Source organism: Amblyomma mixtum, chromosome 10 (genome assembly GCF_055824585.1).
Source record: "Amblyomma mixtum isolate Tamu chromosome 10, ASM5582458v1, whole genome shotgun sequence".
NCBI classification, from domain to species: domain Eukaryota; kingdom Metazoa; phylum Arthropoda; class Arachnida; order Ixodida; family Ixodidae; genus Amblyomma; species Amblyomma mixtum.
In genome coordinates, this window is record NC_143021.1 from 124,748,105 (window position 1) to 124,772,481 (window position 24,377).

Here is a 24,377-nt window from a genome sequence, read left to right on the forward strand (position 1 = left end):
AGGCACAAATATACAGTAGGGTTTCGTATCGCATGCAAAAATGAATACTGGCGCTGCAGGTGGAGCATGGCTGAAACAACGCTGACAACCAAACTTCATTTGTATGCGTGATGCAAGATGATGGTAGGAATAGAAATGGAAAAGAAGCACACGCGATGGATATGAAAAAGGTCTCTTCCGGCGAAGCATAATTACTGTGCTGCCATACTTCTACTGACGAGGAAGGGGAGACAAATCTGCGTTTATTGGACTATTTTCTGCGGTTGTTCTATTTAAGATCGGCATTCGGAAAGAAGGAAATAGAGGACCTGAGAGGTGAAGCAACAGAGAGCTCCAGCGGAAAAGAACAAAAAAAACTTCTTGGTGGTGACGTGTGGAACACTGGAGACGGAAGAGATAGGGAGGGCATCTGTGCAGGTTTGAAATCTTTGTACATATATGTTTTCTGAAGACATCCCAACCAGTCATCCATGGTGTCTGAAGAGGAGGTTATAAGATGGTTTCTGTGGTGCTATCTCTGGAAGGTAAACCCTAAAGCTGTCAGTGTGGGGAAGTCGCTCCTAGAAACGTGAAACGGAGCTCCTAAAGCTTCTAGGCTCCTGACAGCCTTGTGCAATAATCGTCAGTTCCTGCGCTGACTGCCTGCGCAAGACTGCACAGCAAAAAGTAATGAAACATCTGCAAGAAAGGGTCCCGCGCAGAAACATACAATTTCATGGTTATTCACCTCCAAGGGCTATTAAGAAGGAAAACGTAGAGGCAACCAGGTATTCAATTTAGAGGCGAATACTTTAGTAACCTTCTATTTCTTAATTGTATTGTATCTTTATGAAACTAGGGAAGAAATTTGAGTGCCGAATATTGAGGACAAAAAAATTTGAAGAAGTGCAGAGGGATTAAAAAGCATTTCGCAGAAAACCCACAACTGCTAACAATCTGAAATGGCCTCCACAGATAACAATAGGCGCCGTGGTGTACCAAGTGGAAAGGAAATACCGTTAAATAGGACGAGTTGTGAGCCAGATTAGAACCAGGCGAGCGAAATAGCTAGGAGAGTTAGATTGGAGCAGGTCTGAGTCTTGCCTGCACTTATGACTGCGCATCCGAACTCTGGGCGTCTTTCACAGTCTTGTGTACTTCAGTGACATGAGTGTTAGGGAGCATAACAAAATCTGTCTGCACCTCCCTCAGTCGAAACAACACTGTTAGCAGTCTGCCGCTGTTGTGGCCTTGTGTTTTTGTGGTACTTTTCCACTGAGTCGAAGTTTGGCGGCCATGGAGTGGGATAATCGTAGTTGCGGTTCCTTGAAGAGCCCCAACTTATTTTCAGTGTCCCGGCCTCTTTGTGACTTCAAAAGAGCACTGGCAGTATCCTGGTTGACGCTAGCGGCCAAGGACTTTGGTGACCCAGAGTACAGAACAGTACAAGCAAAGATTCAATTTTCACGTAGGTTAGTATGACAGCGGGTGTGCTCTGCTTTTGCTGTCAGCGCAGTTTCGTATGAAGGAAGTCTAACGCTGTCATTTTCTTTCTAAACAAAACCTCGACCGGTGTCTTCCGTGTCCTCGCAGTCATCGATTTATGGTAGATTGAGAGGTGCCCTACTAGTAGGCAAGCCGTACTTCACGAGTGAATTACGCGAAACGCTAGCTTTGTTTTCTGCAAAACGTTATCGGTTTGCCCTCTGGATAGAGGTTAGTATACCACACATGAAACGTAAGAAACGCCATTTATTCACCAAACATCATTATCCTCTACGCGGACAAATTCGGAATCGGAGGCGATGAGAGCTACATGTAGATTCTCAAATGTGGCGAGTATGGGGTGCAATGGTTGAATGAGTGCAGATGACGAAATGGCTCGCATCTCTCGATCCTTCCTTAAACTAGTTTCTGCGCCTATTACGACGACGCAGCGGTGTCTCCTGACCGCTCCTACAACGACTTTGGGAAAAACTGTTCAAGAGATACCTGGTAGAGTAATGCAGTAGCCTGTGGCTTTATTTTGACAGTAGACTTTCCTATATCGAAACCTCACACACAATCGTCAATGTCATGACCGCCCTGTGAACATATCAATCTGCATCGTCGCCACCCTCCACTTTCCTGTGTGCACCAGTGCTTATTGTTGGCAATAATTGATAGCTATCCTGAAATTTAATTACTATAACTACTGATTACTCCAAATACACAGCAGTCAATCACGTATTACACAATCAGAATCAGAACAGGCGAAGCAGAATGGTCAGTCTAAAATTAATATGAACAAAACTAAAACAATATATGACAGCCTCGGAAGGGGACAGCAGCTTACAATTGGTAGCGAGGAACAGGAAGTATTAAGCGAATACGACTACTGAGATAAATACGTAGAAGATTACGAACGGTGTGGAGCGCATATGGCAGGTCCTCTCAGACCATGAATGACTGTTTACGAATATCCCCGAAGAGAAAAGTATTTAGTATCTCTATTTTACCGGCACTAATCTATGAGGCAGAAATGCGGAGGCTATCGAAGGGTTCAGTTAAGTTAAGGGCAACGCAGTGAGCTATGGAAATGAAAGTTATAGGTGCAAGTTTAACGACAGGAACAGAAGAGTGGGTCAGGGAAAAACACTGGTTAATTACATCGTAGTACAAATCAAGAACAAGAAATGGGCTTGGGCAGGTCATGTAAACCAAAGACAAGATATCCGATGGCCGTTAAGGGAAACGGACTGGATTCTGAGAGAAGAGAAGCGTAGCGGGAGCCAGCAGAGCGTTAATTTTGCGGATGAGATCAAGAAATTTGCGAAGATAATTTTAGAGCTGCAGACACAATAAAGGGTTAAATGGAGCGGTGAGAGGGTTCTGTCCTGAGACGCGCAGGGAGGTTGGTGATGGGGATGATGATAAATCGGCCCCCTTCAATCAAGGTCTAATCGACTCGTACTAATTATTTGAGACGTTTCACTATCTCCGCTGCTGTTGTAACCGCCATCACTGCCCTGGCAAGCAAAATCATCGACTGGCCGGCCAAGTTTACGAAATAAACTCCTCTTGCTGCAGTTTAGTTGGTTAAATGGGCCTAGCACGTCGAGTGGTTCAGTGTTAATGAGCAAGAACACAACTAGTTTTCTGCATCCTTCAAAAGTGATTTACCTTCGAAAGTTACACAGCTAGGCTAGGTATGACGTGAGTGGGTACTGTTTAAACCGTTAAGAAATGTCCTTTGGCAGCGTGTAAACAGACGCAGCTCAACGTGGTGGTCGTTATACATTGGACGGAGTTTTCTTTGAGGCAGTTACGATTTTTTATAGGTGCATTTTTCTTGTTGCATCCTTTTGACTATAACTGCATGTCATGCTTTTGAGACGACGCTTGAAAATGTCTTGCTGCTATCAGCAACGAGAGTAGAAAGTACACTGTGTTCGGCTCACCACAGTAGCTGTGCGTTGGGTGAGCCTGTGATGAGTCCAGTTCCTGCGCAGCCAGTTCAGCCTGTAGCTGAACAGCCAAGTCCGAAGTGTTTGCAAGGCAACATTTTTCCTATTGAGCAGCCGCTGTAGATAAGCGATGTCCTGGTCACTACGCACGTCTGCCTCCAAGCATCACGCTGACTGGTAGCTACGTTTAACTGATGGATTTCCGAACCATATCGGTTCCGTACACGGAGTGGTGGTAACTGGCTTAGCTGACCCTACGCGTGCTTCAGAATGGCACTCTTTAGCAATAATCCTAAAGTTTGGAATGCAAGGCAAAACGGTGTCTGTAGGCAAATTTTCCCTGTTCTGAAACTTCAGGCGTCCAGAGGATTAGAAATGGTCCGAGTGAAACATCTTAGTCCAACTAGCGCGTACTTTCGGCCTTAGCGGGTCTTTTCTTTGGAATCGAAGAACTGATAGTGCGTATGCCCGCGTACCACTTTGGCGGAAAAGCACCGCATATTCTCAGCACGCATCTTCTCAGGCGTGGCCACGTCGCTAGCCCTCGACACAGACTCGCAGAGTTCAATTGGTAATGACCACTCTTAGCTGAAAATAGGAATATGGGGCATGAAAAGGTCTTGTACTGCGAAGATCCGACAATTAATGGTTCCTTAGGGAGTAGACTGCAAATCCAAGGAAACTAAAATGCAGCAGGGGAAAACAGAGCACGCCTGAAAAGCAGTGGGCGGATGAGATGAGGAAGTGAGCAGGTTTGTATGCCCTATCTGACACACTGCCGGCAGTGTTTTCGCGTTGCGTAAATTCGTAGCACTGTGACAATAAGCATGAAATATTCATTGATCCAATTCATTCATTCATTCATTCATTCATTCATTCATTCATTCATTCATTCATTCATTCATTCATTCATTCATTCATTCATGTTTCTGTGCACCTAAGACGGGTACTCAGGACATGCCAAATACCAAGTTTTCTTTTAATGCTTATTTATTTCCTTTCTTGTACCGTTGCCCGGGCTCCCTAGGTTCCTCCTTCCGAGGAATGGCCAATGTGGTTGTGCATTATCGTCGTATGTAATGGGTGTTGCCCTGTTGTGGCAGCAGCAGCAGCACTGGAAACCAATGACTTCTGGAGCTACGGTCTGTGCTACGCTTTGTTGCCCTTTCGGATGGGCAGGTGCCCTGACGGCTTGGTCGAACGCGGAATTTTCGCATTCGGATTTTCTATACATCGGCCCTGGATGCAAACCTAAATCAAAACAAAAAAAGCAATTATGCGAGTCGCATGCTTTCTACTAGAAGCTCAAAACACTGGCTCATGACTAGCAATTTATTATGTTGTAATGCATCAGCTTGTTCATAATGTGAGATAAGAAAGAACCAACCACCATTAGAAACCTTACAGCGGACGATTGAAGGAGGTGCGATATACAGTGCAGCTTGCATGACTTCTTGGCAAGTATATGTTAAGCTCTAAGGTCGTCTCTGCCAATATTCTATTGCTTTATGAAGCAAGCTTGAGTTGGTCACGTTGGCAGTCAAGCATATTATCCTGGGACTGACGAAGAGCCACTCCCCCCTCTGTGTATCTATCTATCCAATCCGAGGAAAGAAATGTACGCACGGCGCTAAAGAAAGGAAAGAAGAGAAAAATATCGTAGAAGTCATTGTAATTTATGCTACCGTTCCTTAAGCTTTTTCTTTATTGTTTCTTTCCCTTTTTCTGTTTTCATAGCCGCAGTATGTACATTGTGGTGAGTTCCAGTAATTAAGGCAGCGTTTTCAGCGGGTACTCAGTGTAGATAGTAAACGATAGCATTAACGACTGTTTGGCTCATTAGAAAACTATTTTAGGTACTAATGTAATCGGCAATGTGACGCACCTATGTAAATATTGTAATGGTTAGAGGCTAATGCAGTATGTGTGGAAGGAATATGAATGTCATAACTATAAATTGTAACATTTTGGTCAACCAGAAAGACGTTCTTGAGGCATGTCTCCTTATTTTGTGACCGACAACCCTAACGAGCTCTGCTGAGCGAGAAGTTCTTGAGCATCTAAAGCAAAGAACGTTGCCCTAGATGGCTACCTGCTGAAGCCAAGAAAGATTTACCGTCCTTCTTGGGGCCCTGCAGGCACCAGAACCACGCCTCCACCCCCCACTTCAAGCACTAATCTCCGCGGGAGGCCCGGGGCCCAGGTGAAACACCTCAGCGCAGAAAACAAGGCAGTACGATGACCAGTGGGTCAAACTGATAGAACAAGTTAAAATCCTATGCATCAACATTGTGCAGAGCTGGAGATGAAATTAAATGTTAGAGCAAAACACACACGAGTTCTTGATACGTTCATATCACCAAGTGAACTACAGATTTAACTAAAAGTGTTGAATGCCTCTATACGGTTGAACCGTGAATACCTGCCTGGCTTAAACTTGCGATATATTATGCTCCTTTCTAACCAAGGCTTTCATCCTCCATTATAACCTGGAAAGCCACGACGTGTGACGACATTGAAAAACTTTACTTCCTTGAAAAAAGCGCACTGCTGGCAGTTGAAAGATATTATTGGGCACCGTAAAATTTGCCAACCCTTCCGCTTTTCAGAAAACATCGTTTGCTAAATCCTAACCAGATATACACCTTTCATTTTCTGCAGTATATAAAAAAAATCGAATCTCTGACACTTTCGAGGATACCCCAACAAAGAGACACTACATTTCTCAAGACAATGAAAAAAAAGAAGGCCAATAATTTCGTAAAAACTACAGTCAACCGAGTTTGAAGTGTCAGGTGCAAGACACTCTGAATGTATTTAGTTTTGAAACTGAGCATAGGCTTTCAGTGAATTTTTTAAAGCAAAAATCAAGACTTATTTGCCTGATACTGACCCTAATCTATCATGACCAATTATGAACGTTTACTTGTTCTATGGCGTACATTGGTCAATATTATTTTCATTTTACCATATTTTTCATCTTTTCAGTTACTCTGGACAGTATCTATTTATCCAGTATGTGTTTTGTGTTTAAAATGCGATTGTACCTCATAAGTTTTATATAAATACTGCCGTCACTTCATTACAGTTTTGCGTGTATTGTGTGTGGTTCTCAATATTTATATCTAGTGCTTGTTTTCTTGTTTTTATGTAAATATTCTCCGCCCCCTTTTAAACTATCTTCACCTGTTGTTCACCGCTGCCCCTGTTATGGCTGCAGGCACCTCGTCAGGCAAGTTGACTTTGTGCCTCGGCTCCCTCTTTCTTGTTCGGATAGAAAATAAACCTGTAACGTCATATATTCCCTGCACCTTCTGAAACAGCAGGGCACAAAAAAAAATTTCTTTGCAATCTGCAAAGATCTGCAACTATTATCTTTGCAACTATATCTATGCAACTAGTATAGCCGTCACGTGATAATTTACAATGGAAATTTTTCTTATATGACGAACATCCTGCCTCAGTTGTTCTATAGTTTTGTATGAATTGTGCTTTGTTTATTTTTCTTGTTATCAACTGCCCTTCCCCTCTGAAATGTACTCTGTACCCTGAGGGTATCACAAATGAATAAATAAATAAACATTAAGCAATTAGTAAATAGCGCGAAGACGACGGGACGCGAAGAAAGACAAAGACGCACACAGAGCATATTTGCTGAATGCAAGAACCGGATAGGCCAATATGATGTCTGGTGTCCGAAAACCTAGGAAGTCGACTTACGAAAAGGGGTAAAGCATTCATGCTGCCATCCTGTCTGACAATAATATGTTCCTGACCAGAGAGAAATCGGCCGACTGTATTGAAACCAACTTCAATTCTGTATACCACTATTATGAGTCAACAGAAAGAATCACAGGTGTGATTAGGTAAAGAAAGGTCTGAGATCAGTTTACCTTCGCTCCCTGGCAAGTCATGTAGTCAAGTGCGTCGAAATCCCGGTGGTAATAATGCCTCCTGGTCACACTGTGGCCGCGGCCGGTGTTCCACTGGTACGGCTTGTAATACACACACCGAACCTTGCAAGTGGCCGCACTGACCTGCAACCGTGAGTGGGAAAGGTACAAGCACCATATTGAAAGAATTTGGAATTAAAAACACTGTTGTGGGTACCAAACACTTCGTAGGGGTAAGTGAGAATACGTGAATTATATTGCAATAACAGTCTGCTTACTGTGATGTTGTCGATGGTAGCGTCCCTATCCGCAACCTCTCCCTTGCAGAAAGGGACAGACGGCACGAGTGTTCCAGCATAATGGCCGTTGACGTATCCTCTACTTTTAACCGCCCAGCATACCTCACCAGCCCGACTGAAACAAAGAAAGAAATGATTGGAGAATTAAGGCGCTCCCTAGGCTCACTTGAAACGTGCTTTTTTCGTAATTTTTTCTTCTTATGAAGAGAATTAGCATGGTTTGTATATGCCAATTGTGTCGCTCCTGGCGTCTGTCTCCTATCCCCCGTCCCATTCTTTCGACCCCGGCCGCGGCGGTCGAGTTTCAATGGAGGGGAAAGTTTCGAGGCCCGTGTATTCTTCGATGTCGGTGCGCGTTAAACAACCCCAGGTGTCAGAATTTTCCGGAGCCCTTCACTACGGCGTCCCTCATAGCCTGAGTCGATTTGGGACCTCAATAAACCAACCCAACCAACTAAATCTACATCTCTTTAATCTGAATTCACAGCGGTACGACCGCCTTTCGATGGAGGCGAAACGCAAACGGCGCCCGTGTGCTGTGCCGCGTTATTGATGGTTGCAGACTGGGAGCTGTAATAATCCCAGAGACCTCCACAGCGACATCTATTCCTTGGTTTCTTCTTTCCCTTCTTCCGTGATGTTTATCCTCTGGGCGGGGATAAGGTAGCCACGGAGATTGAATACAGTTACTGCGACCTTTCCTTTCCAAAAGATCACTTTTCTTATATTTTTTTCTGAGAGCTTTCTATTCGCCAATTATTTTTATGCCTGTAAATATAAACAGACACCAAAAAGAGCATTTATCTAACGCAACAGCTGTTATACAGTCCCCTGTAATCGCGCTCACCTGACGACGTACTGTATCTGCTTCACACTGCAGGACGAAAAGTGGTGGTGGCTCGGGCCTTTGTTCACGTAGCTCATGATGTACCCGTCGTCCCATGGGCAGCTCAGGGCACCTGGATGTCCTATGGTCGCAGGTCCTTGCCCGTCATGCTCCGCACCCAAGCTATAATGAGGCGTGTGCGAAAAGACTACGAGGTGAACTCGAGGTGAACTGGCTAAAGCGCAGATAGATTTTAGGCATTGAAAACAACGTGCGGAAGAGAGTAGTGAGTCGTAGTTGGTGGACCAAAGTAGACTGCAAAAATCCATGTCAAATCTCCTCCGAATAAAGCGCACGGCCTTCGTTGCCACAGATTCCCGATGGTTGATCTAACGTTGCTTATGCTGCTTCCAAACTGCACAAGGACATTCGAGGATGGGCGAATAAGTGTTTTATATGTTAAAAGCAGCGCGCAAGGTGCGGTTTAAGTATCGTGTCTTTTATGGGTCTTATTGCAGATGACGTCAATGTGTTTTGACAGTGACATGTCGTGCGTTTGTAGAAGATCGAGATATTTGTATTCGTACATTATGTGTAAGTTGACTATTATATGAATTTTTTGCAGAAGGAAGGCCACGAACATCGTGAAGATGACATACAGACTTTCTTCGAAAAGTTAATATTCAGTTCTATGTATTCGACGGGCTCTAGAAATGAGCGAATAAATTGTTACGGATAACATGATTAGCTGGTTATTTAATTATTATATAAAACGCAGTCATCGGCATAAAGGCGTCTCTTTACATAAGTGTGCAATGGCAGATCATTACTCTACAGGAGGAACAAAAGAGGACCCAGTAGAGAACCTTGAGAAACCCCAGATTTCTATTCAAATGGTCGTACGTCTGCTAAACAAACATGCCCTAACTGCGGACTGTTGTAATTTCTAAAGCAGAGAATTTCAAGGCTTTATATTTTGTCTTCTTATTCGATTCCTAAACATATTTCGCTTCTGCAAGCAGCAGTTTAGAACCATGGTCTCTACGTTTTCATATCAGCGCTTTGCTAGTACTCTGTGATATCATCACAGTTCGTGTGCATGAGCACCACAGCCACCGTCCTATTCCGCATTTTGCGCAAATCACAGATGTTAGAGTATATCAAACTCTCCTTTCCTAAATGTCTTATCTCAATATTTTTATAGGCTTAAATTTTGTTGTTCTCCGGTTAGGGAGGATGCAGTTTCAGGATGAATAAATCATTCTTGAATCCTTCACTGGTTAAATGTTGAGTTTAAACTGAGTGTGATAAAACCCAACATCTTGCAATCTCTTCCTGCTATGTATTCAACATGCTCTTCGAAGTTTGATTATAATTATGAATCGAAATGACCTACGCGGCATTTATGCTCAAGAGGAAGAAATCGGCTTGGTAGGGCATGTAATATTGAATGTAATATATGTGTATATGTAATATTGAAAGCAAGATAACCGATGGTACTGAAACGCACCAGACTAGATTTCGAGTGTTAGGAAGCGTAGCAAGGGTGGCAGAAAGTTCGGTGGCCGCATGCGATTAGGAAGTTTGTGGGGATAGGGTGGCCGCTGCTACATATGACAGGGTTAACTGGAGAGATATGGGAGAGGCCTTTGTCCTTAAGTAGTCGTAGTCAGACTGACGATGATGATGGCTCGTGACAGCTCCACTCTATCTTAATCATCATCATGATCAGCCTGACTACGCCCACTGCAGAGAAAAGGCCTCTCCGATGTCTCTCTAATTAACCCTGTCCTTTGCCTGTGGCGGCCACCGTATCCCCGCAAACTTCTTAATCTCATCCGCCCACCTAACTTTCTGGCGCCCCCTGTTACGCTTGCCTTCTCTTGCAGTCCACTCCATTACCCTTAAGGGCCAGCGGTTGTCTGGCCTTCGCATTAGATGCCCTACCCAAGCCCATATCTTTTTCTTTATTTCGACTAGGATGTCATTAACCCACGTTTGTTCCCTCATCTACTCCTCCCGCTTCGATTCTCTGAACGTTACATGTATCATCTTTCTTTCCATAGCTCGCTGCCTTGTCCTTAAGCGGAACCCCCTTTGTTAGTCTCCACGTTTTTGTCCAATAGGTGAGTACCGGTAACATACAGCTGTTGTATACTTTTCTCTTGAGGGATATTGGTAAACTGCCATTCACGATCTTAGAGAACCTGCCATATGAGCTCCACCGCATTCTTATTCTTCTAGTTAATTCCCTTTCATGGTCCGAAGATCATGATCTCTATGTGTAATCAAAGAGGTAATGATTGAATTTACGTGTAAAGGAAGCGAAAGTACACTCAGAGGGGTTTAAAGAGATTTACCACTTAACACACCAGCGCCGCATACTGTCCAAATTGCGTTGTGGGTCATCACAGTGAGATGACCACTTAACGCAGTGATAAATGGCGCAATCTTCAGCGTACAGACATTATGACACATCCCTGCCTTTCCTCTTCTACATCCTCCTCGTCCTCCTGGCAATATCACTGATCTTTCCTTGAAAAGTAATTCAGACCTGTATCTTGACGAGGACACAGAAAGAACTTGCTAGGACGGACACGGCCTCCATTGTGATTGAAGTAGGCATATGTTACATTTATAAAAAATGAAGGTACTAAGCGCATGCGCATTCATGACTATAGGGGAAAAACAAAGAAAAACAAGTAGATTAAGGAAAGCTGGGTGCATAATATTACCTGTTTAGTAATCGGAATTCACTTGCTCATAGGGAGGCTGATGCGGTGCTAACGCACGTGATGCCTCTTTTCTTGATAAAAAATGGATCTGCCTATACTCGGGCTAATTTTTTCTTAATAGTCATAACTTGGAGTCCTTCAAGTCGTTGATCACAGTTGTGATTGTTATGTTTGCAAGAGCGGCAATAGATGGGTTGTTTCTGGAACGAGTCTGTATCACGAACGTGTCAAGCAACATGAACGCTCACCAGATAACGTTTCAGACTCGTTCCACGACCTACCCGCCTATTTGTGCTCTTGCAAAAATGGAAGCTATCATAACTGTTAGCCACGACTTGAGGGAATCAAAGTTCTAAGTAAAATAAAGAAAATGAGCCCGAGAACTTTCAGAAGCGTTTTTTTTTTGTGAAGGAAAGAGGCGACAATTGCGTCAGCACCTCATCAGTGTTCCTGTGAGCCAGTAAATTGAGATTATTAAATTGTCAATATGCACCATGCTCTCCGTAATGTGCTGTTTTCTAATCTACTGTTTCGTAATTTACTGTTTCGCAAATTTCCATTCAAGACGAATCAATGAAGTTAAAGATTGTTAAAATTACATAACCAGGTAGTGGGAAATCATGTCGGAACAACTTTTTAACGCATAGGAAGGTGTACCATCTGGTCCATTGGCAAAGGAGAAATTTATAGTAATTTAGCTAGACCACTGCACATCACAATAAGTTCAGGAATAGACACAACTGAAAGTCCCGGATGACCGGAAGATCATGATGAGTGTAAGTTGTTACACCAGACTGAAAATAAGCAGCAGACATAATCGTTGTAAATAATGCGAATACATTGTCATTGTTTAGAATACGAATGCTGGTTGTTTCTGGCGTTTGTTTCTAGGAACTTCCACATTTCTATGGGGTTGCTCTTTAACTTGGGGCCTAGTGCTAAAACTTCGGGCCTAGTGCTAGTGCTTCAGCAGCACTGATTATTTCGTTGTATCGTTTGCAGGACACCATAACATTTCAAGTATTATAGGATTATGATGCTTCCTTTAAGTATTCATTTTTTTTTAGGAGATGATGTCTATTTTTAATCAGTCGCTTCACCTGCTGAGTAACCCAGCATTTGTCTCTGCGTCTTTTTTGTTGTCAAAAGTTCAAAAGAACATGCATGTCATTTAGTTTTTTAGGACGTAACTAAGTGCCTCCCATAGGCTATTACAGTCTAATTACTGGTTTAAAAGCTCGCATTCAAGCAAAAAAAATTAATTAGCAAGCTCTCCACATCGCAAAATATATGTAGCCTTATCAAAAAAGCAATCTTTGTTTGTGCGATCGCATGAACAAAAAATTGAGGCGCTTCGAACATGGGCAACATTCCAATCGTGATCACTAATATCCTCATTGTCAGCATTGTTAGACAGACTGCCTGACAAAAAAGGCAGGTCTAGAACTGAAGGGCTGTTGGACCACGTCTACTACGCTCACTAACATTCTGGTAAATGGCATTATCCGCTATTACCACCGGTCGCAAGCCAGAGAACGGGTTGGAGCCAAAGGTTCACAAAAAAAATGTATTTATCGGAGAGACAATATGGCGGAATTGCCAATCGCGTGCAACAGCACATACAAGGAGATCTACAATACGATGCAACACGTGCAAAGTAACACGAGAGAGAAATTGCACTTAAAGTGCACGAACACAAGAGAGAATAACAAAGAGAACACAGTTTCTTCAATGGGCACTGCTACAGACCGATGACCGGAGGACCATGACAGGGCCCTCCCGTAGGTCGGTGCGCGCCGCCACTAGCGAAGTCCATGGCTGGGCGAGTGTTGTTGACCAGGGAGTCGTGCGGCAGCACTTCCTGGAAGCTTAAACTGCTGCAGGAGCTAAGAGACGGCGCTACGGGTCCTTTCTACAAATGGCGGTACGCGTTTATTCATTTTTTTGCCCAAAGCTGGCGCACATACACATCAGCTGTACAATTTCTCTGTCGCCCTCTCGCCGGGCGCGCCACTTGGTAGCTTGTTCCTCGCGGAGCTTGCCATGCTGAGTCGAGGACGTCTTTATCGAGAATGTAACAGCTACCCCCCCCCCCCCCCCCCACACACACACACACGCAGTCTAAGGGTGCCGGGAGTGCACGCGAATAGTGCCCAGAGGGGATAGCGGCGCATACCCAGATGATAACTGACTTACACATGCCCCAGCTCGTGCGCCAGGGTGTAAGTGCCCGAGTACAGTCCTGGCTTATCCTCTCCAAGAGCCACTTTCTGGTAGGTGCAAATTCCCGCGACGTAGCCCACTCCTAGAAATGCGACACGGCTTGCATCAGTGAGCGAGCGGTTTTCTTGAAATAGCATTATAAACTTTCTCTTCTGGCATTAAAGGCACCTCTCAGTTTTCTGCAGTTTCTTTCAAAAACTCATTCTACGCTGCGGAGGATAATCATGTCATCAAGATTCCTGAAGAAAACAAAAAGAATGCTGGTAGCGGTCAGCGTAAAGTTTCGGCACAGGCTCAAGCGCACCAGCATGTAAATTAACCGCAGATCCATCCACTCCTACCAGCTTCGTAAGCCTCCGTGTGAAAGCGCACACAAAGCAAAGTGAAGATAAATTAACGTTTTTCGTTAAAGGAACTAGCTAGCGCTTAAGCGCGCATAAGGCAGTTACATCGCTTGGCTGCACAACACCTTGTACAGAATTACTCTCAGGTATTTGCGCTGCAATGCTCAAGTACTTTCTTGTCGATGTATACCAGAGTTACAGAAGCGATGTACACCACGTGAATGGCGGTGGTTACGATTTGTCTGTGTATAAATACGTGCCTGGAAGAAATGGGTAGAAAGACGGGTTAACTTATTTGGTCAGGCGCCCTATGCATATCTCGAAAGCAGGCGCTGCGCCGTGAGAAAGCGATGGAGCGCAGTTCTGTCAGTTCGCGTGGTCTCCCCACGTTTCCGTACCGTTGTACGTGCTCTCCCATCAAGCAGTGAGATGTAGCTTGCAGACGCGGCTGATGGCTTTTTCTAAAATAAGCTGCAACTATAATATCATATATATATATATATATATATATATATATATATATATATATATATATATATATATATATATATATATATATATATATATATAAGATGCCAAATTGAGAAACGCCTCTTTTAAGCAAACGTTTATTGGGAGTCGACGTTTCAGACAGAGCCTGTCCTTTTTCAAGGACAGGACAGGCTTGAAAAAAGACAGGCTCTGTCCGAAACATCGCCTCCCAATAAACGTTTGCTCAAAAGAAGCGTTTCTATATTTCGCATCTTATTTAAACTAGCAACCAACCTTATTGTGCTATATATATATATATATATATATATATATATATATATATATATATATATATATATATATATATATATACCTGGTGTTTCAGCGAACACTTTCGAAAATTTTTATGAATAGAATTTTCGGGGTAAAGATATGGCTTTTACAGCATAGTATTACCAGTGTTGGCGGACACTAGAAAGCCGGTGAATCGTATTAACTAGTAAACTGGTTAACTAATTTTTAAGAATTAACTTTTTAACTATCGCAGTTAAGCGCCTAGTTGCAATTATATATTTGTAGCCAGTCATTGGTAACAGCCATATCAGTTTTTAGAATTTCGAAAATTCGATTATCCTTGGCGCTGTGGCTCGACAAAATTTGGCGTTTTCGACTAGTTACATGCACTGGAGGGGATGCTTTGCCTGCATGCTTTCGATACCGCATGCATTTTTCGCACGATGCAGCCAAACTTTGCCGAGCCACAGCGGTAAGGGTAATTGCGTTTTCGAAATTCTAAAAACTGACAAGGCTATTACTAATGACCGGCTACAAATCCCTAATTACAACTAGGCGGATATCTACTAGTTAAAAAGTTAATTATTAAAAATTAGTTAACCAGCTTACTACCTCAGACAATTTACCGGTTTTCTGGTGTCCGCAAACAGTGGTAATACCATGCCGCAAAAGCGATACTTTTACCACAAAAAGCCTGCTTGCGACAATTTTTGAAAGTGTTTGCTGAAACACCCGGTATATATATATATATATATATATATATATATATATATATATATATATATCAGAAATTATTTCTTGGCAGCTGATTGATTATTATAAGATAAAGTCACCAGAAATTGAAAAACATAACAAGATTTAATTCACGAAGTTTCAGCTGGAGGACCAGCCTTTTTCGAGTGTATTACAGTATTTTAAGAGAACTTCTTGCGGGGCTAGTTGGTAATTCATGGTAAAAGTAAAGGCGCCAAAAAACCACACACACGCACAAGACTAGACACACACACAAGACACACACACAAGGCGCTCTGTCCCGTTCTCTTGTCGTGTGTGTGTGTGGTTTTTTGGCGCCTTTACTTTTACAATTACAGTATTTGAAACAAGCAGCTTTTATAGCACCGCGAGGTACAGAAAAAAGTGTAAAACACAAATGCAAACAGTGGTGAGGGGGGAGGTTAAAAAAAAGTTGGTTACAACTTGAAAAGGCAGCAGGTGCTCAAAAGGAGGGGTAACGACAGAAAAGTCGATGACAACCGCGAAGCTCTACAGCGCACAGCTGCCACAGGGTTGTGACAAAAAACAAACAAACAGAAAAAAACCTTTACTGCACAAGACTTTCCAAAATGGCACCAATGGCGCATTGCGGCGACCAGCGCGCAGCGCCTGGCAGCCGCACAGCGAGAAGGCAACATTTAAGGAGGAAGTTCTAGGCATGGGGGTCCGCAGCAATGTCAACGAAACACCTCCGATAAAAAAAGAAAAGAAAGCTACTAAACTAGAATATGAAAAATCCCACTCAGAGAAGGGTTGTGGCAGAACAACACGATACAAGATAGGTCATTAGGAAAAAACACAAGTTTCTAATGAATTCTTACACAACCACTCAATACACAAAAAAGGAGAATCCTTACACGACCACTCAATACATAACAAAAGAAAAAGACGCAAGGCTAACAACAAACAAACACACACAACACCAGAAACGAACTGCAGTCAGTGGCAAGTACAATGTACCGTGTACAGGAGCCATCCTGGCGACTTAGGGTGATGGCAAGACGGCGGGGTCGTAGTAGGGCTTGAGCTGCTGGACATGAATGGTGTCATGTCTTCGGCGGCGGAGATCAGGAGACGGCGTGAGGGGTTCCACGACATAATTAACCGGAGAGGTGTGCTCCAGTACACGGTAGGGACCACGGAACTTGGTGAGAAATTTTGAGGACAGACCAGGAGTTCCTCAAGGGATCCAGAGCCACACAAGTGCGCCAGAGGAGTAGTTCGGTGAGGTTTGTTCTTGGTCCAGACGGGAGCGCTGGCGATACTGGGTGTCAGTCGTGAGTAAGCGGGCCATTTGGCGGCAGGCTTCGGCGTGTTGCGGGGCTTCGGAAACAGGCCGATATTCGAATTCATCAGGGTGGTAAGGGAGAATTGTGTCGATAGTAGCAGAGGGTTGGCGGCCGTAAAGTAGGAAGGAGAGAAGCCGGTGGTGGACTGCGTACCGGTATTGTACGCGTAAGTGACGTACGGAAGGACAAGATCCCAATTCGTGTGGTCAGAAGCGACGTACTTGGACAGCATGTCTCCGAGGGTGCGGTTAAATTGTTCAGTGAGGCCATTGGTCTGCGGATGACAGGCGGTGGTAGTTGGGTGAATCGTGCTGCACTCTTTGAGAAGCGCCTTTACCACGTCAGATAAGAAAACGCGGCCGTGGTCACTTAGCAGTTCACGAGGTGCACCGTGACGAACGATGAATTGGTGCAAAATGAAGGAGGCGACGTCCGTCGCTGTGGCAGCCGGAAGGGCAGCAGTTTCGGCATATCGTGTAAGGTGATCCACCGCCACAATAGCCCAACGGTTGGCGGCTGCAGTGTAGGGAAGCGGACCGTATAAATCAATGCCAACGCGGTCGAATGGGCGTGGAGGGCATGGTAACGGCTGCAGCTCTGCAGCAGAATGCTGGGGAGGTGTTGTGCGACGTTGGCGTGGAATACAGGAGCGCACGTACTTCATGATGAAGGTGTACACTCCGCGCCAGTAGTAGCGCAGCCGTATGCGGGTATAGGTCTTGAAAACGTCCGCGTGACCGCTGTTCGGCGATAAAGTAGCCGATAGAGTAGGTTTTCGGCGATAAAGTAGGTTTTCACGAATCGCAAAATGGGCAGCTTGGCGGTGGAGCGCACGTGACTGTGAAGCAGCCGTCGGGTTGGCAAGAAAGTCGAGAAGGGAAGCGATCCATGGATGCATGCTCTGCGCTGAAAGCATGTCGCTGATGCGAAGCAAGGGCAGAGAAGCGCCGGAGGTGGAAAGGCTGGCTATCTCGGCTGGAAGGGGGCAGCGGGACAGTGCATCGGCGTCTTGATGCTTGCGGCCGGTGCGATACACGCCGCGGGTATCATGTTCTTGCAAGTGAAGGGCCCACCTAGCGAGGCGGCCGGAGGGGTCTTTCAGGTTGCAAAGCCAACAGAGCGCATGGTGGTCCGTCACAACATCAAAAGGGCGCCCATAGATGTACGGTCGAAATTTCGCGATGGCCCATACAATCGCCAAACACTCTTTTTCAATTGCTGAGTAATTGCGTTCTGCTGGTGTGAGTGTGCGGCTAGCATAGGCAACGACGTATTCGTCAAAGTCAGGTTTTCGTTGGGCGAGGACAGCGCTGAGGCCAACACCGCTGGCGTCCGTGTGAACTTCGGTAGAAGTGGCCGAGTCGAAATGGCGCAGAATAGGCGGCGCAGGGTGCTTTATGCGTCGTCGCACGCTGGAGACCACAATGATAAATCCGCACTTCCAGACAGCAGTTGGGTCAAAGGCGCAGCAATTGACGCAAAGTTGCGAATAAACCGGCGGAAATATGAGCAAAAACCCAGGAAGCTGCGGAAGTCTTTGATGGAGGTAGGCTTGGGAAAGTCAACCACAGCACGAAGTCTTTAATCGGCTCTAGCAGCGAGGAGTCAGGAGCAGGCGTGAGCCCAGGAAGCGACTCAACCTGCTTTGACCCCTGGCGTGTCAGAATCCTCTGCTTGCGCAACTGCTCAAAGCTTTGACACAGCGTGACAATTTCAGCAATGGTACGCAAGTCGCGCGCTAGAAGCATCTGAAAAGCGTCGTCATCGATGCCTTTCAAGATGTGTTGGATCTTGTCGGCTTCCGTCATACGAGGATTGACCCGCTTGCACAAGTCAACTACATCTTCAGTGTATAGCTAGTGAAGCTTTCACTAGCCTGCTGAGATCGTTCGAGCAATCGCTGTTCGGCTCGGAGTTGCCTGACAGCCGGTCGACCAAATACTTCTGAAAATTTAGTCTTAAAGGTCGACCAGGCTTGAATATCTGCCTCATGATTGCGATACCAGAGGTTAGCCACACCGGCGAGATAAAAAATGACGTTGTTTAGCTTCGTCACATCGTCCCATTTGTTGTATACGCTCACCCGCTCGTACGATGTGAGCCAATCTTCAACATCGTTCTCGTCGGTGCCGCTGAAAATGGTCGGGTCCCGTTAACGAAGAGAGCCGGCACAGATGACAGCAGCCGTCCGGGATCAGGTCGGCGAAGCACTCACAAGCGCAGCGCTGGCAAAAACTCTCGAGAGCACTGTGACCTCGTCTTCGTCATTGCGATTGATCAGATGCTCAGACGCATCTTCTTCTTTATCCTTACAATATATATATATATATATATATATATATATATATATATATATATATATACATCAAAATAAGTAAATAAATTGAAATCTATTTCCCTTTGTTTCTGTGGCTGTTGGCTTCCGTCATATTTACAACGAGCCCCTCATTGCCCTTCCCATATATATATATATATATACCTGGTGTTTTTTTATAAGGTCCAAAATTTTTAAAGAAAGGTAAATTCCTTTGAATTTATTTTAACCCTGGGATTAATCTGAGGGCTCCGGCGGACGTCAGGTAAGAGGAAAACTACTTTAATTAGTTCGCTGATTAACTGAATACGTTAATTAACTCTTATAATTTTTATTTTAGGGGATATGTTGCATTAGCAGGATTGAAGATCGTCTTCCAAACAGTCCAGCCAAGGAAAAAAAATTTAATGAAAATATTTTTTCCGCGCGTTACGAAGCGAGAAAAAGTCGCCCTGCAAGGCAGCTTCACACTGTCACACAGCGTCTATGAGCGCCTGTGACGTAGTTCGCTCCGCCCTGCGCTTTGTGCCAGTGCGTTTTTGTTCCAACGCGGCATTCCGTGAGGCCGCGGAGCGAAGCGAGATAAGCAGCGATAGCGCAGGCCGCCAGTCCGGGACGCGTGACGCAAAGCGCAGGGCGGAGTGAACTACGTAAGAGGCGCTCCCGCCGCTGAGTTACGGCGTGAAGATGCCTACCAGGGTGACCTTTTCGCGCCTCGTAACGTGCGGGAAAAATTTTCAATTAGAATTGTTTTTTTCTCAGTTGGACTATTTGGAGGACGATCTCCAATTCTGCGAATACATACCCCCTAAAACAAAAATTAGAGAAGTTAATTAACATATTTAGTTAATCAGCGAACTAATTAAAGCAGTTTTCCTCTTGCCTGGCGCCCGCCGTAGCCTCCAGTATAGCCGCAGTGCTAAAATAAATCTAAAGCAATTTACCTTTTTTAAAAATTTTGGACCTGCTAAAAAAAAACACCCGGTATATATATATATATATATATATATATATATATATATATATATATATATATATATATATATATATATATATATATATATATATATATATATATATATACGAGGTCTGTTAGAAAAGTATCCGACTTTATTTTTTTTTGCGAACACCTGATGGATATGAAACAAGCGCGCTTGCATCAGCCGACCTTGAACCTTCGTGCGCATGCACGAATTTTTTCCCGCCTGCCAATAGCGTCAGTCGCTGGGACACAGCGTTTGAGTGAGGCTGTGCGCAGTGCTCTCGTCGGTTTTCTATTGCAAGGAAAATGGCGGAGTGACAGGAGCAGCGCTACTGCATCAAATTTTGCCATAAACTGGGCGACAGCCAAATGGAAACCATTTGGAATATTTAGACGACTTTCGGTAACGATGCTATGAGCAGCACGCAGGCTAAGCAGTGGTACAATTAGTTTAAAGATGGCCGCACATTGGTGGAGAGCGAGCCATGCTCCGATCGGCCATCAACATGCCGAAATGACCAGGTCATTGCCGAAGTGAACGCTGTGGTGATGCGGGAACGTCGTGTGACTATCTGAGAAATTGCGGAAGAGGTGGACATGAGCAATTTTTCTGCACATTCCGTTATCACAGAAGATTTGGCCATGGAGAGAGCTGCGGCGAAATTCGTGCCGAAGCTGCTCACGGTGGAGCAAAAGCAGCTTGGTGTTGAAGTCTCACAGGACATGTTGGATTCCACAAACAGTGACACCGACTTCATCAACACCATAATCACTGGTGACGAGTCTTGCGTGTACGGGTACGGCTCGGAAACCAAATACTAGTCGTCACAGTGGAAGCATTCCAAGTCACCAAGACCAAAGAAGGCCCGCCAAGTGCGCAGCAATGTGAAAGTGATCCTGACTGCTTTCTTTGACTCCCTCTGTGAGGCACACCACGAGTACGCACCCCACAGGGTCAAACAACGACCAAAGAGTACTACAGGGATGTCCTCCGTCGCCTACGTGATGCTGTGCGGAGCAAGAAACCGGAGTTCAGGTCAACAGGAAAGTGGCGCATCCATCACGGCAATGCTCCTGCTCATTCCTCGCACTTGATTCAGGTTTTTTAGACGAGAAACTAGACTCCTGTAGTTCAACAGACCCCTTACTCTCCTGATATTGCCCCCTGCGACTTCTGGCTGTTTCCCAAAACCAAGAGGCCATTGAAAGGAGCGCGATTTCAGACAAGAGAGGGCATTATGGCTGCAACGACAGCTGAGCTAAACTCCTTTCCGAAAGGAGCCTTTTCGGAATACTTCCAACAATGGCAACACCACTGGGATAAGTGTGTGGAGTCCCAAGTAGACTACTTTGAAAGTGACTAGGTTTGCATCGCTCCAGTTATGCCAGATTTTTTTCTTCGGCCAAAGGTCGGATACTTTTCTAACAGACCTCGTATATATGAAGGGCAATGAGGGGCTCGTTGTAAATATGACGGAAGCCAACAGCCACAGAAACCAAGTGAAATAGGAGATTTCAATTTATTTATTTATTTTGATGTGTTCATCAATTTAGAGCATTACTGAATATGTTATCGCTTAAAGCTAATTGATAAGAAAAGCAGAAAAAAACAACGACATGCCGCCGGTGGGATCCGAACCCACGACCTCCGAATTACGCGTCCGGTGCTCTACCTGTGAGCTACGGCGACAGCCGTCAAAGCTGCTACTTTCGGGGAGATTTATGTTTACAAGTAACCCATCTCTTTTGCAATTAACCCTGTCCTGTGGCAGCTGCGGCCACCCTATCCCCGCAAACTTCTTAATCTCATCCGTCCACCTAACTTTCTGCGGCCCCCTGCCACGCTTGCCTTCCCTTGGAATCCACTCCGTTACCTTTAAGGAGCAGCGGTATACTGCCTTCACATTACATGCTCTGCCCAAGCCAATTTCTTGTCTTTATTTCGACTAGGGTGTCATTAACCACCGTTGTTCTCGCACCCAAACCACCCGCTTCCAATCTCTTAACGTCACGCCTACCATTGTTCTTCCCGTAGCTTGCTGTGTTGTCCTTAACTTAAGCTGAACCCTCTCTGTTAGCCTCCACGTTTCTGCCCCATAGGTGAGTACCGGTAAGATCAGCTGTTTTATACTTTTTTGTGAGAGATATTGGTAAACTGTGATTCATGATTTGACAGAACATACCATATACGCTGTACCCCATTCGTGTTCTTACAGTTATTTCCTTCCCATGATTCGGCTATTGCACTCACTACCTGTGATAAGTACACGTATTCTCTTACCACTTCTAGGACCACACTACCAATTGTCTTTTCCCCTCAGAGACTGTCGAACATTATTTTGGTATTCTGCATCTTTATTTTAAGGGCTACTCTTCTGCTCTGCCCTTCTAACTCATTGATCATGCTTTGCAGTTGTTCTCCTTATTGACTTCGCAAAGTAATATCATCAGCGAGTCGTAAATTATCTGGTACTCTCCATTAACTCTTACCCCCTACTGCGTGCTATCCGGGCCTCCGAACACCTCCAGTAAACAAGCGGTGCAATGGAATTGGTGAGCTCGTGTCTTCCTGATTGACACCCTGCCTTATTGTAATTTTGATTCCTGACTTTACGAAGGACTATGGTAGCAGTGCAGTCGTTATACACATCTTGCAATATTTTCATATAAGACTCTTCTACGTCCTGATTCCGCACTATCTCCATTACTGCTGAGGTTTGCACTGAGACAAATGCTTTTCCTTAATCAATGAAGGCTAGGGGCCATTTTCTTTTATCATTTAGGCACAACCTGTCAAAAACATCGAGCTGGAACTTTTTTTTGTTAGCGGCCTGTTGCTCAGCTTGTTGATTACAACTTGCTTAGTGTTTTATTCTTATAGATAATAGAAAAATCTCATAATGTGTCTAAATGGCTCGCAAACATACTTCTTATGCCTATGTACGGGATGTTAATATCTGTACAAGACAAACTTACCTTGGCCTTCTGCAAAGCTTCCGTTGATTACGGTGTACACCTCTCGGCTAAAGAAATAAGGAAATAAGCGTAGTTACACACATTGCAATACCTCTTCAAATTATGCTCTAAATTATGGACGAAATATAACATACCCTGTCATTAGGTACACAACATCCGGATCGCCAAATTTTTTGTTATTTTCGTACGCATACCCCATTAAATTTCTCAGCGTCTTCAGGTCATATATGTATTCGTTGTTATACGGGTATAGATCAGCATATGATTCATTCTGCAGAACCAAAAAAAAACAAGAAACATAGGGATTTATTATGCATAGCCCAAGCAGGACGCCAAAACTGGCTTCAGTGAAATACGTGGCGCCAATAAATACCTTGCTTATGTCCGCCCCTGTGACCAAAAACTTTATCCTTGGAGCTGTCATTGCGCTGAATCTCAAATTTACCTGGAGACAGGAGACATCGGTTTGTAGGAATGGTTGATTAAACGCGACAAACGTCAATAGCTTTATACACTCCATCTCTTCTTGAAGTACTAAAATTACGGGAGCCATATGAAATGCAGAACCACTTTAAAATGACTCAAATGACAAAAACCTGATTTTTACTTAATTTCATGCGACTTAGGTGAAAAGTTACAGAAAAAATAAAACAGAAATCAGCAGTAACTGAACATAACTTATAAATTTATAACTTCCAAGAAATACAAACGAGCGGTGTTAGTGCTATTTAAATGGCAAAGGAACGCCTTTGTGTTCAAGTCTGTAGTGGTGGTCACTGGTGAGCATGTTGAAGCGAGCAAGTTGAAGGAAGGAATGTTTTCGTACCTTATGGGGCGGTTTTAAATTTTTTCCCAATAATCGGGTACATGGAAGAATTGAGTGATCAAGGAAGAAGACAACGAGATCATTGAGCTCATGATCATATGCGCACAGCGTTCCAAACGCCAGTAAGGGGTGGTAGCTTCAAGTAGTTGAGCAGAATTTGAAAAGGTATTTATCGAGCCATGAGGCTACTGGTGAATACACCTGACCTCATGAACGGTCTCGCGTACACTTGAACAAGTTTGATGGTTAGGCTAAGTGTCATAGTTATTATCATAATCCTCACTACGCTCACTGCAGGGAAGTGCTCTCCCCTACCTCTCCAATTAACCCTGACCTGTGCCACCTGCGGGAACTGTATCCTTGCAAACTTCGTAACCTCATCCTCCCACCTTTCTGCCGCCTCGAGCTATGCTTGCCTTCTTTAGAATATACTCCGTTACCCTTAAGGACCAGCGGTTATCTTGCCTTCGCATTACATGCCCTGCCCAAGCCCACTTCTTCCTCTTGACTTCAACTAGGTTGTCATGAACCCGCATTTGTTTCATGTGTAGCAGTGCGTTTATTAGGCGTCCTCAAGAGACCGAACCGCCGTGTAGGATATGGCAGCGTAGACAGGAGTAGCCAGCACCAAGAGAGCGCGGCAACTTTGTCGTCGTCAGGCGCAGTATAGTGTGGGCGCATCCCTGTAGCGGAACCCGTCACAATT

The 24,377-nt window shown here is 44.5% G+C and overlaps 1 protein-coding gene across 2 annotated transcripts in view; it reads right to left on the bottom strand.

Annotated features, from left to right (window-relative positions):
* Positions 1-4,428: 4,428 nt before the first annotated feature.
* The window catches only part of LOC149326864 (venom metalloproteinase BumaMPs1-like), a 58,950-nt gene continuing 39,001 nt past the window's right edge, over positions 4,429-24,377 (bottom strand). For both annotated transcript variants that reach the window (XM_089562942.1, XM_089562943.1), the window contains exons 6-13: positions 23,219-23,290; positions 22,980-23,116; positions 22,846-22,892; positions 13,375-13,483; positions 8,465-8,626; positions 7,597-7,732; positions 7,319-7,462; positions 4,429-4,676 (exon numbers count right to left, since the gene is read on the bottom strand). In XM_089562942.1, coding sequence (XP_089419068.1) covers positions 4,575-4,676; positions 7,319-7,462; positions 7,597-7,732; positions 8,465-8,626; positions 13,375-13,483; positions 22,846-22,892; positions 22,980-23,116; positions 23,219-23,290 — 909 coding nt within the window. In that variant the 3' untranslated portion in view covers positions 4,429-4,574. The remainder of the gene's footprint in view (positions 4,677-7,318; positions 7,463-7,596; positions 7,733-8,464; positions 8,627-13,374; positions 13,484-22,845; positions 22,893-22,979; positions 23,117-23,218; positions 23,291-24,377) is intronic.